The sequence below is a fragment of the Cynoglossus semilaevis genome, chromosome 16 (assembly GCF_000523025.1).
Source record: "Cynoglossus semilaevis isolate Cse_v1.0 chromosome 16, Cse_v1.0, whole genome shotgun sequence".
NCBI lineage: Eukaryota > Metazoa > Chordata > Actinopteri > Pleuronectiformes > Cynoglossidae > Cynoglossus > Cynoglossus semilaevis.
In genome coordinates, this window is record NC_024322.1 from 2,383,868 (window position 1) to 2,399,610 (window position 15,743).

Genomic DNA, 15,743 nt, shown 5'->3' on the forward strand with positions numbered 1-15,743 from the left:
TTGCAGAGTCACAGACCGTTTTTTTTGTAATTTGCAGTCTTACCACTAGATGTCTCTTATTCTTGCAGAATGGCCCTTTAGGTGATTAGGATGGAAATGTTATGTGGATTAAAAGGTCAGTAAAATGTCACAGCACTTGAACCACAACTGATGGTTTAAAAAAAAACCAAAAAAAAAAACCCCACAATAACCCTACAGTGGTCGGTGAGACGCTGCACCCGTTCAAATCTTACCAGTTTGGAAAACTCTTGGAGGGAAGTCAAAGTTATCAGAACTTGCAACAGCACAAAAATGGAACACGCCCACTTTCATTTAACCCACAGCACCCCTCCTCCTCCTCCTCCTCCCTCAGTTCTGCCCCCTGGTGGGAGCAGAGTGGCACTGGCTTCAAGCCCCCCTTCCTCCTCCCTCTCCCCCCCTTTTTTAACCGTGGTCCGTGTGGACTCTGGCAGGGTCCGAAGACCATCTGCAGCCAATCAGGCGGGGTTATGACTGTGATGTCAGTGGACAGAATGTGCATGCAGTCTGCTGACACAGACACCACACAGCATGCAGCTCTCGCAGGGCTTACTTGGCTGAGAACGTCCTGCTTCTGTTTAACAGTTGGAAGAGCAGAAGATGAAGGGAGAAGCGAGGAGGCGACAGAAGAAAAGAAGGAGGTTAGCAGGTTCGTGTGAGGTGACGCTAAAAAGAACGCCCTGATCTCACGTACACACACACACACACACACACCATCATCATAAGGGGCCAAAATATACATGTATGTTCTAACACCGAGAAGTTGAAGCAACTATCGTGTTGGGATGAGGTTTAGCCATGGAAATCTGTGGAAAGTGCATCGACTGAGAGGATAACCTACTTTTCCCTCCACAACGGTAACCTCCTTAACAGAACGCTTCGGATGAAGGGTTAGTGTGTTTATTTCAGATTCCCAGACAGCAGCCACAGACTAGAAGCTGGATAAAAAGCTTGTCTGGAGAGACGAAAAGAAAAACAACACTTGATGCTCCTGACCTAATTAAACGGATGCCGGCTTGAGTCTACGTTTACTTTTTCTTCTTTACTGTAAAATAAATTCACATTTTAGAAGCAGTAGAAGTTTGAGATTTTTACCGCATCATTCGGACCACGTGTGTCAGTGACGTAAATGTAAAACACTGAAGTCACAAAATGACACACTGGAAAAAGTCAGCGCTGGATGTGACATTTTTGATTTTCTTTGATTGGGAAAAAAAATAGGTTTGTTAAATTTCCAGGCAGAAAATTACAAATTAGGGGCACAAAAAAAATCAATATCATGGAAAATAAAGTTGTTGTAAGGTAAAGTCTTACATGAATGAGAAAAATGTCATGAGTTTATAAGAATAAATGGATACGTTTACGAGAATCAAAAGTCGTAAATTTACTAGAATGAGGTCATACATTTACGAAATTGCGTTAGTGTAAACATAACAACCCTAGAAACAAGCCAGAAGATATTGATTGTGATGTGAAGTGATGAGCCAGAAGATGAAGCGTCCCTTTATTTATGTATCCACTGCTAAAGTATAACTTCACAGACGCTCCTCGTTGACTAAATTATAAAAAAACGTATCGTTACGCTGTGTGCTTTTTTCTTCTTAACGTGGCCCTAATACTCCAAGTACCAAATATGTAATAGTACAGCTAGAGTAAATACACATCAGCCTGTTGTTAACCCTCACCTATATTTAACTCTGTTCTGACCCTGACCCTGATCTCTCCAATAAACAACATCCTGAAACACTCGTCTGCTCAGACTCAGTATTAGGTTGATATTCTCTCCTGGAGGAAGTATCATTATAAAAAACTCACGTTTGGTCACATTCTTATCTCAAGGTTTCAAACAGACCTGAATCCAGTAGACTCAGTAAACATGATAAGACTGTAGTGAGATCAAACCAAACACTGTTTTTTTTTTTGTTTTTTTTTTACCCTCAGCCAACGTTTGTTCCACACCAAAATAGGACAAAGGGCCAACATTTGTTCCACACCAAAATAGGACAAAGGGGAAAAAAAAAAAAAAAAAACGGAACTCCCTCCGAATGTCGCAGAAATATGCGTCTTCATGCTTCTCGCCGGGTTTAGAGCTTTTGAAACGTGCATCCATCATGGACCAAAGCACACTGTGATGAGGGTCCTGCCTCATCTCTATACCGCTGACCTCAAGCCGTCATCACTCATGTCCCTTTTTGCTCTCCTTATTTGGAAAGAAAAATAAGCCACTAGGCTCTAATTTCCTGCGCACGACAGGTTCGCGCTAGGCAGGGATGTGCACACGGGCTTCTTCGAAACACACGCACGCACATGCAGAAGACGCTACGAATGGACATTATGATGATGAAATATGCATCGGTTCGGCCTCGCTTTTATTTATTGCCTTGAATGGAGTGTAAACGCAGCCAAATGCATTTGTGGACATTCTTGTCCCTCGAGAGTCAACTATATTTCCTGGAGGACAGGGATGAAATTCAGGACTGCCTGTGTGAATATACCTCCGTATAATACATTCTTTCCTTTCCTTTAAAACATCACTGCGGGAGACTGTGTGTCCTTCCCTCGTTGGGGTGAATTAGCGTGAAGCACAACAATCAGTAGGATTACGTGAAATGAGAGTTTTAAGACCTCAGCGCTCTATAGAAAAGACTCAACTCCCAGCAGGGATTTAAATCACGAAGATTTTCTTGGGGCAGAAGGCACAGATGAGATCACTGATTCATAGGAGTAGGGTTATGACACCGAAAATGTGTCACAGGCTTTAAATTTGGCAGGTCACCTGACATGGATTTTGTCCACTTCTGCAGCAGTAACATAGCCTGTCGTTTTAAAAAAACAACAACAACAACAACAACAAATAGCATATGCTAATTCTCCAAATAATAAATAAAATCATTTCACACCTGCAACAAACACAAACACAAACACATACCCACGCACACACACACCAACTGCCTTTTTTGGCAGATAATAGGTTAAGATCAACCTCAAATCACGATGCAGCAAGAGGCCGTCGCACTCGTGTCAAACTCAGGCCTGGGGGCCAAATCTGGCCCGCGGCATGATTATATTTGGTCCGCAAGATCATATTAAATATGTATGTATGTAGTAGTATGTAGTATGTAGTATTAGCGGAGTGTGCGCTATGTTATAGCACATACATTTTTTATTTTGTTGTTGGGCTGTGAAAATAAGATTTACATTAAAAAGGAACTGGAAAGGCTACAGATAAAGAGACATCATAGGAAACAAATACCACTGATGTGTGTTTTATTTCAATTGAATTTCTCATGTGTTCATAATATTAAGATTTGGTTGTTCCAGATTTAATGTTTACACAAAACTAAAATTTGTTCCCATTTGAAAAAAAATCTACATTACAGATCTGGAGAGAAGGGAATTGAAAATTGACACGTACACACAGGAACCACTGGTCATTGGTCCTGGTTTCTTTAAGGGTCAAACATACAGCTGTTCGTCTTTCCATAACCTGACAGACAACTAAGTTGTCAATAAGGTCTAAGAAGTTTAGAAAGAAGACACACACAGAAACATCAGGATGTCAGTGACATCAGATGTCTTGACTTCCCAGATTCACCATCTGCTCCTTGATTTAGAAACTAGTGAGAAATATTTGTCCAAACACTAGGACTGAAATTAAACCATTTCATGTGTCAGATCACTTGTATTTGTATTTTGAGAAATAAATTTAAACATATGTTTTTATGCATTTATAGTTTTTGGTTAACGTCAATAGCAGCAGAAATTTAACCTTTAATAAATGAGCGCATGTTCATGTGTTTTTGCATTTATAGTTTTTGGTGAACGTCAACAGCAGCAGAAATTTTACCTTTAATAAATGAGCGCATGTTCATGGCAAGAATCCAAATATATTTGATGAAAATCCCTAGAGAACTAAATCACCAAGTAATATGCTTTTTAAAGGTGTACTTGCTCCTGTAGAGGCGTTTACATATTATTGACATATTCATTTAGTAGATATTGAGTCACAAAGCATTTTCACAGCTTTAGATTTGTATCAGCATTACACTAAAACTTCAGTTTAGCCCATCTGCTGCCACCAGCAGATACAGAAAATATACGGCTGGTGGCGAGGCTCGCACTTTCCCTCGCAGCTGCTTTTCTGTAAAACTGGTTTGCCGTGACTAAGCTTTTCTGTGACGTACATGACATCGAATCAGAGGATCGATAAACATCACTTTGTGTGCGGTGGGAGAAAGAAAGACGGCATCAGAGTGAGGGAAAAAACAAGATGATGAACTGAGGGTGACATATTAAACGCATGAAAACTGGAGGGGGTATGACAAGTAGGAAAAAAGGGAAGATCCTGCGTGCGAGCGCACAGACACAGAGACATACACAAAGAGAGAAGTGAGCAAAGAAAGAAATCATTTAAACCTCATTAAAAAAAACATAGTCATAACATATTTTCTAAATATGCATCATGTGCTGACACAAATGCATTTTTGAAATGAAGTGACACCATGGACAAAACACATATCAAACACACACTGACACGCACCTGCTCTGGGTTATATTTGGACAGGACTCCATCACCATGAAACTCCTCCAGAACATCCTTCAATTTCTTAGTGGAATCTAAAATGATACAAAAAGAAGGTTTTAAAATCATTGACACAAACAGGCTCTCAAAAAGGGTTTGATCTTATGCATCAAATTCTGTAGGAATGTGTATCAGGTCAAGACAATCAGAAGAAGTTGGTTCTACATTCAACATCCACACTTAGAAAAGTCATAATGTTGATATAATATTTGGGCAGTGTCAATGAAGCAATAACCTTGTCTATTTTATCTTTTAACTTCAGAAGTACAAAATGTCCTAGTGAAAAAAAAAAAGTTCACACCCGGGGTTAGCGCTAAAAGCTAATGTTTACGCCGATGACTTTGTACCTTTCTGCTGTGTCGACAGAATAATTTCCTCTTGTGGATGATATTACGTATAATAAAGTAAAATGAAGTACTTTCCTATTCAGTTTCTAAAACAAACAGCTAATGCTACTTCTGACTTAAACAGTTAGCCAGCTTAAATGACCTTGTTTACGTAGTACCGGTTGTTAGAATGTATAATTGGACAAAGACCGTTAGCGGGGTTTTGCGAAAGGTCAATTTTCTCCTTTTCCGGTTCCGGTGTGCGCCGCAGCAGTAGGCAACAGATTTTAACAAAATAAAAGCCGGTGAGCAACAGACGTTAACAACGATAAAATAAATAAATAAATCGCGTTAAGTTACCCAGCTCTCTTATATATACTTATATACATGTACAACAATATGTAAAAAAAAAAAAAAAGTAAATATAAATTTGGGTGAAGATGAGGTAGAAAGAGGTGCAAGTTTTTCTGTTTTTTGTTTTTTTTTAAATATTAAGCCATAGTTATGTCTTAGGTTATGAGTGTTATGTTGAAAAACACAATGTTAATTTGGCTAGTCATGCCTTGAGCTTACTAGGTAAGTTAAATAAAGTTTTATTGTAATTATAAGTAAATATCCAAATATTTTTCTACAAACATCACAAAATGTTAATAAACCAATGGCAATAATTCACTGCTGATTATTTACTTAACTTTGGGGATTATCATCACAGAAAAATAATCTGCTGCACCCATTAACTGAGATTTGACGGCATATTCCAAATGTCTGTCATTAATAATGAGCATTAATATTGACCGTAAGCACTCGGTCTAATGGTGTCTTCTTCTCCACAGAGACAACAAGAAACAGAGCCACTGCCCTTCATCCAGTCCTTAATTGATCAGCTGCTGAGACACAAACACTTCCTGTCTTCCCCTCTGTCAGCAGCGCTGAAAACAACAAGCTTTTTGCTACTGCGGGAGCTAAAAAGGCTTAGACAGAAACACATTATTTCTATAATGTTTTACACCCCAAAATACCTCACAGTCAAAGATCATATGACGCAGCAGCAGGATGTTGTGCAGAGAGTGTACAGATTCACAGTATTCATTAATCAGAGTCAGAGATGTTTCCCTCTTATCCAGTTGACTAGAGAATCTGACTAAATACAATGATGTGGTTTCCTTCATATCTATAAATCAACATAAAACAAAACTAAAGTTTCTGGACTAATATCATGCTGTAGTGTATTTTTTTTATAGTGGTGAAATCAGCAGTGGCACTCAGAATAACCTTGAGGTCAGAACAGTTGTGGAAATTGTATTCAATTATTTAGCTTGTAAAATACTCTGAGAATGTCGTTTTATCACGGCTAAGCTACAATGAAATTGATACTAAAAACAATGTCTGGGTAAGACAGAAACGGTCAGAGTGACATCGTCTATTCATCTTTGATTCATAAATATTGTGTGTCTGTCCATACCAGTGATTTCCAACCACTGCCATAACCGATCACGACGTGTCTTGGACAATTATCCGGTTTCTCTTAATCGGTCTGAAACTTTTATGTAATTTACAGCAAACTATTTGTCTTTGTTCAAAACAATAATATACCCTTCCACTTGGTGGCAGCATGTGGCTATAAAAGATTAAAAGAAAGCGGAAACCAGAGCTGTTGAATAAAATCTTCGTCTTTCTTCAATTAATGCAAGGTAATCTGTGTTGTGTTCAACTAAACAGGCACAGGTTTCATACTGAGTAAATGAACCGTGAGCAAATTGAGCAAAGTGTATTTTAGTACATGTACTTTTGTGTGTTGGTGTACTGTGGGATTTTTCTAATATAAAATAGATACTATTGTTTAAAAAAATATATATATATATTAAATTTCCTTCATTAGGAAAGGAAGGTACCTATATTGTTAAGTCCAGAATTTTTTTTTTTTTTGAATAGATTAAATTTCCTTCATTAGGAAAGGGAGGTACCTATGTTGTTAAGTCCAGATTTTTTTTTTTTTTGATTTTTAAAATTTTATACACAGCTTTAAATGGATGCACAATCTTATAATACATGCAGAAATTTAAAAAAAAAAGAGCAGAGAGACAGAGGCATGTACTCACACTCACTGTACTGCTGCAGCTGCGTAAACTCAGCTGGACTCAAACACTCCCAGCTCCCGTCTCCCATACTGCCTGAAGACAGGGAGTGGGCGGGGCCTCTGTGGTGAGTCCTGAGAGGCTGCTGCCGAGGTGGAAACTGATGGTTATCCCTGGATCCGGGTGTGTAATGAGACTGAGATAGAAAGGTTCTGAGAAGTCATCTTTTACGTTGAGAGTCCTGAGAACAGCGCGGAGGGAGAAGGCATGAAGCACAGATGACGGAGCCTACATGGGCGGAGGCAGTTGTTGTCGTGTTGTGCGTCCTGAAAAATCCCTGTAGTTCTCCAACAAGTTCATAAATATTCAAACGAGCGAGGTCTGTTGGTAGCAGAGGTTAAGGTCAGGGTCGACGTGTGTGTAGATCAACACATCGTGGGGTTATTTTTTCACCCTCTCAGCGCTTCCTCTGATCTGCAGAGGAGAAAAGACACAGACAGGAGGAGAGAGACAACGTATAAAAATACATTTAGGAATAAGTGTAAACTATCTTCATTTACTCTGTTCACAGTACATACATATTAAATCTGTTATACACTGTCATCTCAGTCTTGATCATCGTGATTTACAGCCCGTGGTGAAAAACCTGTGATAACCATGATAAAGTCATTTCTAGGAGATCGAGGATAGAAAATGGAGGAAGAAATCATAATCACATTATTTCCACACTGTTTCTGATTCTCCATGTCGCTTATATACAGGGAACAGTCCAGGTCCAAGTGAGAGAGGGCTTTAGATTTTTTCTTTCTTGAGGATTCTAACGCACCTAAGAACTATTAAATCAACTTCACTGATCAGCTCTAGAATGAACTACAAGATTAAAAATCATGCTTTATCTTCCTAACCCAGTACTCAAATAGTGGGGCGGGGCCCCCTGGAGGGAAGAGGTGAGTTGCCGGGGGGGCCCGTTAGGGGCTTCCAATGGAATATGGCATGAGTTGGACATAAGTTGAATGATAACAAGCCTCCAGTCACTAGGGGGCAGCAAGTCATTTGCAAGTGGTTTGTACAGATAAAAATACACATGTTATCAGGTCATGACAGACATTAAACTGAGAACCACTGAACCTAACCCAAGCCAAAGCCCAGTACGTTGTATTTTCTGGAGCCAGCAGGGGGCTCCACTTCCTACTTCACACCAAAAACCAAGGCTAGAAACCATGAAGTTTAGGTTGATTCAGGGTACCTACAGGATAACACTCCATTTGAATGTTCATCATGAGGTAATGGTTCAAACACAAATGTGGTGGTCGACGTGAGCAGACCTTTTCTTGGTCCTTTTGCATAACAGGTGTTGAGTTCACATTACAATATGAATGTCCACCGGGGGGTGGGGGGGGCTGTTGAAGAAACATGAGTGCACCATAGCGAGTGCCTGAAGAGCCCTTGAAAGTGTGTATTTTTTTATTTTAATTGTGACACTGTTAAGGACAAAATTACTGCCATAACCATCCAGTCCCTAGAGTCCTAGAGAAACGCGTAAGGACTTCAAAAATGTCTTTTTTTTTTTGGGGGGGGGGGGGCTCTTATTCCACGTCTACAAACACTGATCGAGTTGTAGTTTTATTGATAAATGTATGTGATTAAACATAGATTGAAGTGTGAGACATATGCATATATAAATATATATGATTATTATATGGAAGATATATATATAAATATATATGTTTAGATGTTAAATATATATATATGTAAGTGTGTGTGTGTGTGTGTGTGTGGGAGAGAGAAGGAAGGGGGAAAAAAAAAGTCATTAAATGTCAGTCAAACAAACAGGGTCTTCCTCTGAGCGGAGAGGGATTCTGTTTTGCTCCGCAGGTTGCCCAGCAACTGTGACATCACTGGAGTGAAGCAGCTGACAGAGAGAGACGTCACCACGGCAACTATGAACAGATGTAACTACAGTGGAATCAGCGGAGCCGAACCTCGGTGCGAGTTTGTCCGACATGACCACAATTGTTCCAGATGTTTTACTAAAAACAAAAAACAAAAAAAAAAAACCCCTCTTTGAAAAAGAAACTCCGCGTACGCATTCACTAATCACCGACCAGATGCTGTGACGAGAACGGCACTGCCAAATTAGGATACCGAACGTTATGATGACGGCGTTTAGACACAAACAGGATTAGCAACATTAGCAAGTTTTGTCAACGCTAACTAAGGGAAACAGAACAAGTCAGCAGCATGAAGGATTTAAAAACAAAACGAAATAAACAAACGTCAATAAAGTGTCATAAAAGTTCTTGTTTTTAAGAAAATAAATCGTTGCCAGGAGATGAGGATTCAGTGTTGTTCCAAAGGTCAGCAGCGTGAATTTAATGATTTACAAACAAAACGAAATAAACAAAAGTCAATAAAGTGTCAGAAAAGATCTTGTTTTTAAGAAAATAAATCGTTGCTCGAAGACTTCTGCTCAAAAGACTATGCGGCTAACCGCTAATTTAGTAAGAAGAAAATGAACAAAATGGCAAAAACATGTTCAACAAATAATTCCTAACGTGGGAAACCGTACATGTTCAATTTTTAGAAATGTTTAAAAACCCCTAGCATTGATACAATTGGCGTTGATCATCAACGTTGCGCAGGTGTTTGCGTTGCGCATTAGCGGCTACCTGTTAGCGTATTTGCTACTTACGCTTTCAAATCTTTATCTTTATCCTCAGTTCGCCAACAACATAGTTTTACTTTTAATTACATAAAATGACTCTTTGATTGTCCACTGGTTTAGATGATATTTATTCTCCACTGATCACATTAGAAGTGGAATTCTGAAGTTGAGAGGCAAATAAAAAAATTTTAAAAAGTGGACTAACTTTGAGTCTTTAAAACATTATAGTCAGATATTTCGGAGTGAACGAGTCTTGCTCGGGGATGATGTGGGCTGAGTGAGCCCTTGTCTACAGGAAAAGTGTGTTGAATTCCAGATAGCGACCACAAACCTCCTGTTTTCACACACTAACAAACACACTGGCTCGATTTCCAGATGCCGGCCGCGGCAGGAAGTCACAGCGCCATGTGATCGTATGATTAAATGGATCCCAACAGCGGCTCTTCTGTGTCAGACATCGTCACTGACAGAGCCGAGATAATCTTCGACGTCCACGTTCTGGCTAAATATAGAAACTTCACGGTCCGTGACCGGGTCATTACCTAAAAATTCATAAATCTCATTGAAAGATTTTTCTCGCAAAGACTGTATTTACAGAGAGAGTGTGTGTTTGTGTATCCGAGTTTCTTCCTCCGTTGAGACCAGACGTAGGCCAAGTCTTGATTATCAGTCAGCGAAGCACTCGAAGCACTTCAATCACCTGAGGCCTACAACAGGTTTCCTCTACTCAAGGCAAATGAGGGCCTGTTAATGGGCCATTAGTCTCTTTGTAGTGCCTCAGGGTGCTCAAGGAAAGGCTCGCAGACGTCCAGCGAGAAAGACCGGGGCCATTACAGCTTGTCTATTGACAACATCAAAATGGCATTAATGCCGCGGAACGGACCGTGAGGCAGTACACACAGCGTTAAATGTAGGGAGTGTCATCACAGAACATAGTACATGGAGTGCCTGGGATTGGAAAAGTCACTTCTGTGGATTAACAGGGCCTTAGACGTTAGGTTAGCTTTTTAAAAGGGTTATTGGATGGATGATTTAGACGCAAGACAAATCCTAAATGTAAATGAGGAAGCTAATAGAAAATGCTAATGTCGGCCAAAATGCGGCAATATGGAAATCGAACAAGATTATTTTAAAGTTAGACACAAGATACGAGGAGGAAAGATCCAAAAGATAGCTTACATGTAGCCCAAGCTAATAGATGATGGATGGATGGATGGATGGATGGATAAATCTTTAGTATTCCCTTGGGAGTTCGCCTTTGGGAATTTAAGGATTATTTATGGGGAATAAAGTTAGCCTAGCATTGCTAAATGCTAGCTGGAATTTACAAAATAAGCTATGGAGTAGTCAATGAATGTAAGAGAGAAGTAAACATAGGTCAAAGTAATAGATAACCTCTACATTTTGATTTAGTTTGAAGATATCCATGATGATTGCTATTTTTATCATTGTCCTCATTTAGCTAAGAAATATCCTGACATAGCTAAAACAAGAAGTTAACCTAAATAATGGCTAAATCTCAAGTATTATTATCATTATTATTATTAATAAATAATTAATAATAATAGAGTTCCTTAGTCTTACTGCAATGGCAACATTTTATTTTGGGTCTTTGCAGTTCACATAGGCTGCCACAGGAGGCACCATTTAAGGCTGGAAGTAAGACAGAGATGCAAGAAGCAAAAAAAAAAAAAAAAAAAACAGAAAATCTTAGACCAGTGGCAGTGGTTGCAGAACCTTGAACAAATACTTTTGGATGGAAAGATAATTAGTGAAGTAAGGCACAGAGAAAAGGACGCGTCGTTCCAAGGGTATTTTCCAAGAGGTTTGACTAATAAGAACAATTTAAGGTGGAAAGGAGCCACAAGTAGGGAGATGGAATTTCTGACTTTGGGATGATTTACTGCAGGAAAGAGTTTCCTTTCTCTTTTTGTCTGAGGTTTTCAGCAGCGGTGAAGAACATGACGATAGAGTGGAGTAGAAAAAGGCCAAAGATGAAGTTCAATGCCAACGCTGCCCCCAAAGAATAAAGGTGCTTGATGATTAACCTATGGAGGGGGGGGGGGCAGAAGCTCCAGCCTCATCTCTATCCATAAAAGGCCTGAAGCTGGTCCCTGGTCCAGATTTGGACACACACACAAACACACACACACGTGTGCTGTGCAGAAAAATGACACAAGGTCTTCTTCTTCCACAGATCCAAGAGTGTCTTCACCTCTCAACCTCTACAACGATCTGTCAGCTTCCTTGTTCTTCTCCGTGCTCTTTTCATTGGGTTGAGTTTGTTGCCATTGTCAAGGAACGCTGTCATTGGTCATTTTTTTAATGAACTTTCAGCACACGTTTATTGTCAGATGGTGTTGCATTAAATGAGCTTAAAGGGGAAAATGCTGTTTAAACAATATAAAAGAAATGAGACGGAAAGTTCCGGTTAAATTAACAACGAGTAACACAGTTTAAAAATTTGTTTAAAAAAAATGGCAAAATATAGCAGTATATAGTGACATATACTGTAGAAGTTATGAATAAAATGCTGAAATTAGGAAAAATACTTTTTTTTAAAATTTTTTAAATAGTCAAAATGTAGGCTAACTGTAATTACGCATTGAAAGAAAAAAAATAAAAATGAAACAGAAAAATAACTTTTTATACACAGTGTGGAAAAAAGTTTAGGAAAACCAAAAATATTTGTATTAATTAGCTTAGCATTTACTGAAAATTGCTGAATGATGAAACAACCGCAACAAAACGATGACCTCCACTCTCACCCCCCCTCCAAAAAAAAATTTTAAAAAATCAAAATATTAGCCATAAACTGAAACTTTAAATCAACATGACAGCGCGGACCAACGTCTGTCTGTCCACCTGTGGACGGGTGAGTAAATGTCTGTCTGAGACCCTTCAGCGTCCGTCCCCGCTAACCTACAGCGGGGACACAGACTCACAAATACCAGGAGTATTTATGGAAGGCCGCAGTGTCATGGCAACAGGGGGATTGTGTTTAAAATGCAGAGGGAGAATGAAAAGGCCACCAGATACACAACAGACTGGACGCTGCTGTGGTGCCCAGGGACGCACGCATCCTGCAGGCTTTGTCCCCATGATTCTACTGCAGGTGGTTCACTCTGACACCAGGACAAAGGAGAGAGTTTCCACCTTCCAGGAAATGACAAACACGCTGACGCTTTTGAAGAATTATTTCACTCATCTATAAGAATGTGGACCACATATTGTAGGCAGGACCTATTCTTATGGTATCTATACCAAATGTGGACCATGGGATTTGGTCTGACCAATAAAGGTCATGAGGGGCAGCAATTTTTTTTTTTAATAATTACTTATCAGCTGGTATGAACTGAATTTTCAAAATAAAACATCTTTTAGTTTTTAATATATATATAAATAATTACTTATCTAGACCAATCGTTTTTGTACCAAGGACCGGTCAACTGGTATGAGCTGAATTTTCAAAATAAAACATCTTTTAGTCTTTATTCTGTTTTTATCAGAGTCTGAATGACCTGTTGTTTTGAAACATTGTCAGATTATCTTAAAATGAAAAACTAAAGTGATATGACTGGATTCCTTTGTAAAACTGAAGTACCAAATGACCTACGGACCGACACCGGTCCCCAGACCAGGGGTTGAGGACCCCTAATCTAGACCACAAAACACCTCTATAGAAAGATATTGCTCCCCATTACGATAAAAGGCCCACAACAGTCTTTCTAATACAGCTAATTCGACTGCACCGTAAACGCCCCCTACAGTGTTATTCAGCACTTTTAATCACACGATAAATCAGGTTAAAAGGAGCACTTTATGAAAAAAAAAAAAAAGCCACAAAATTCCATTTAAAAATAGGTTCGTGGATTTCCTTTTTTTTTTTTCAAATTTGTTCTATTTTTAATAGCGACCTTGTGCAGCTGAAGTGGAAAGAAAAAAAATCATAAACTGTTGAAGTTGACCATAAATATTCTGACTCAGACTAATAATGTCGTTGAGCCAAACAAGATGCTGCGGTAAGTCTGGAGAGCGGAATATATTCAGGCCTGTCTGAATTCTGCTGAGTGCCTTTTAATCATCTGACAGATTGGCTGAACTTGAACCCCGGTTCTGTAAAATGGACTTCCTTTAGGACTTTCCCCCCATCAGAGTTGCAGTTTTTTTTAAAGTAAAGAACAGACAGAAGGGAAAAACGTAGCTGTGAATTATTGATTAGCTAAAAAAAAAAAAATACATACTGTATTTTCCTTTGGGAAGTAATGGTGGAGAGCAAAGGGTGTAAAAATTCTGGACTGAGATTTTTTTTGTACACAACAAATACTAAATATTACATTATTTTACCAAAGTAAAAAAAAAATGTTCAACTTCAAAACAAAAAACAACTTGCGTCACCAATGCTATATGTTAAGGCTAACAGGGAATACAAATATACTTTTTCAGTTTTAATTAACAATCAGTTAATGACTGACAATAAATGGAACACACTAATATTTTACAAAATTTCCTATCTCATATATCATAAAGTTGATGCTGTGAGATCCCAAATCAATGTAACTATTATATTTATTTAGCTATTTTCACTCATGCTAATAGCGCAACAGGCTACATTCAAACTAATAAAACTATTTATAACTGTTACCGTGGCCAAGAAATCTTTTAGAAATGTAATCTTAAGAAAATTGACTAATGTCCAAAAGTAACGCTACGAAATAAATTTGACTTTTTCAAACATACATTCACAAGATTCGTAAAACTCCTCTGCTCTTCTGTTAGCTTTGCATTTAGCATTTATCTCCTTCCCTTTTTAGCTAGCTGCTCCGGACTCTTCGTTAAATTCTGTTCATCCAGAGGTCAACAACCAGGACATTTTCTGTTACTACGCTGTCCACAACTCAGGAGTGAATGTTGCGACTTCTGTGCAACCCTTTGTTTTATATATACATATATATATATATTAAGGTCGCTACGGAAATGACAGCCTTTCTCCCCGAGTGGTTCAGTTCGCTAATCATACAGATTCATGTTCCGACGGATCTTCATGTTCAACACACGTGATCTGATGGACAAATGGATCATTTGATCTTTTCTACAGTGACCCTGCAACAGCTGCAGCCCCCTAACCTATGGTTTCACATATGGAACCATATGTCACTGTTGCTCCGGCACACACTGGGAGGTGGAAAGAAAATCAATAAAGTAAAAAAAAAAAAAAAAAAAAGGGGGGGGGGGAGTAAAGTGGAGTTTGATGTCGACGCAATTATAAAATGCCACTGTCTTTTTTTAGATTTTTTTTTCAAAAAAAAAAGTAAAAAAAAAAAAAGCAAAAATGTTCAGGTTAGGCTTCCATTAAAAAAAAATCAATGAAAATTGAATTGAAGATAAATACAAAAATAAAACATAAATAATGAATTATGTTTAGAAAATGGCTGACACTTGACTTAAATAAGTGAGAGTTCCAAGTTGAATTCAATTGAAAAAAAAAAAAAAAAACATGCGGGAGCTAATGCTAGCAGTCCTTGGGTGAGGGCGGGGTAGCCCCGGAGTAGTTCACTAGTCCATCACTGAGAGCTGCGTGCTGTGTAGAGACAACCATTCACACCTATATTAATACCTGGGATCGATAAAGGGTGAACAATAACCTCATTATGAAGTACTCAGAGAAAACCCACACGGGGGAATGTGCAAACTGGACAGAGAAAGACCAGGACATTGACCCAGTTCACTAGTAATTGTCCTACTGCAAACACTATCCAGTGTTACTGCTGGGTTTCTTTTTTTTTTTTTTCAAATCTGACACTTATGACATCACAGTTCCCTGCAGCTGTACAGTGAAGAGTACTGGGGCTTACCCTGGTCACAACAGCCTAGAAATCCCCAGCCCATAGGTTTTGGTATTGATTCCCAGCGTCGTGACGACCGTGTGACAGCCGTTCGGATGCTATTTTTGGACGTGAGTAGAATTTTAGAGACAGGCTGAATGATCCTCCTCACCTTCCTTCATCTACTGTTCTCACCCCCATCCCTTCAGTACCGTACTGTCCCGCTATCAAGAAAACATTTGGTGACTTTGA

At 38.9% G+C, this 15,743-nt stretch overlaps 1 protein-coding gene across 5 annotated transcripts in view; it reads right to left on the bottom strand.

The window, feature by feature from the left end:
- Positions 1 to 15,743, bottom strand: part of dgkg (diacylglycerol kinase, gamma) — a 77,371-nt gene that overhangs the window by 60,121 nt on the left and 1,507 nt on the right. For 2 of the 5 annotated variants that reach the window (XM_008327966.3, XM_008327968.3), the window contains exons 2-4: positions 7,026 to 7,475; positions 4,559 to 4,635; positions 572 to 592 (exon numbers count right to left, since the gene is read on the bottom strand). In XM_008327966.3, the coding sequence (XP_008326188.1) occupies positions 572 to 592; positions 4,559 to 4,635; positions 7,026 to 7,092 (165 nt within the window). In that variant the 5' untranslated portion in view covers positions 7,093 to 7,475. Of the gene's footprint in view, positions 1 to 571; positions 593 to 4,558; positions 4,636 to 4,947; positions 5,170 to 7,025; positions 7,476 to 15,743 lie in introns of those variants that run through there. The other 3 variants (XM_025063534.1, XM_008327967.3, XM_025063535.1) reach the window with 3 other exon arrangements.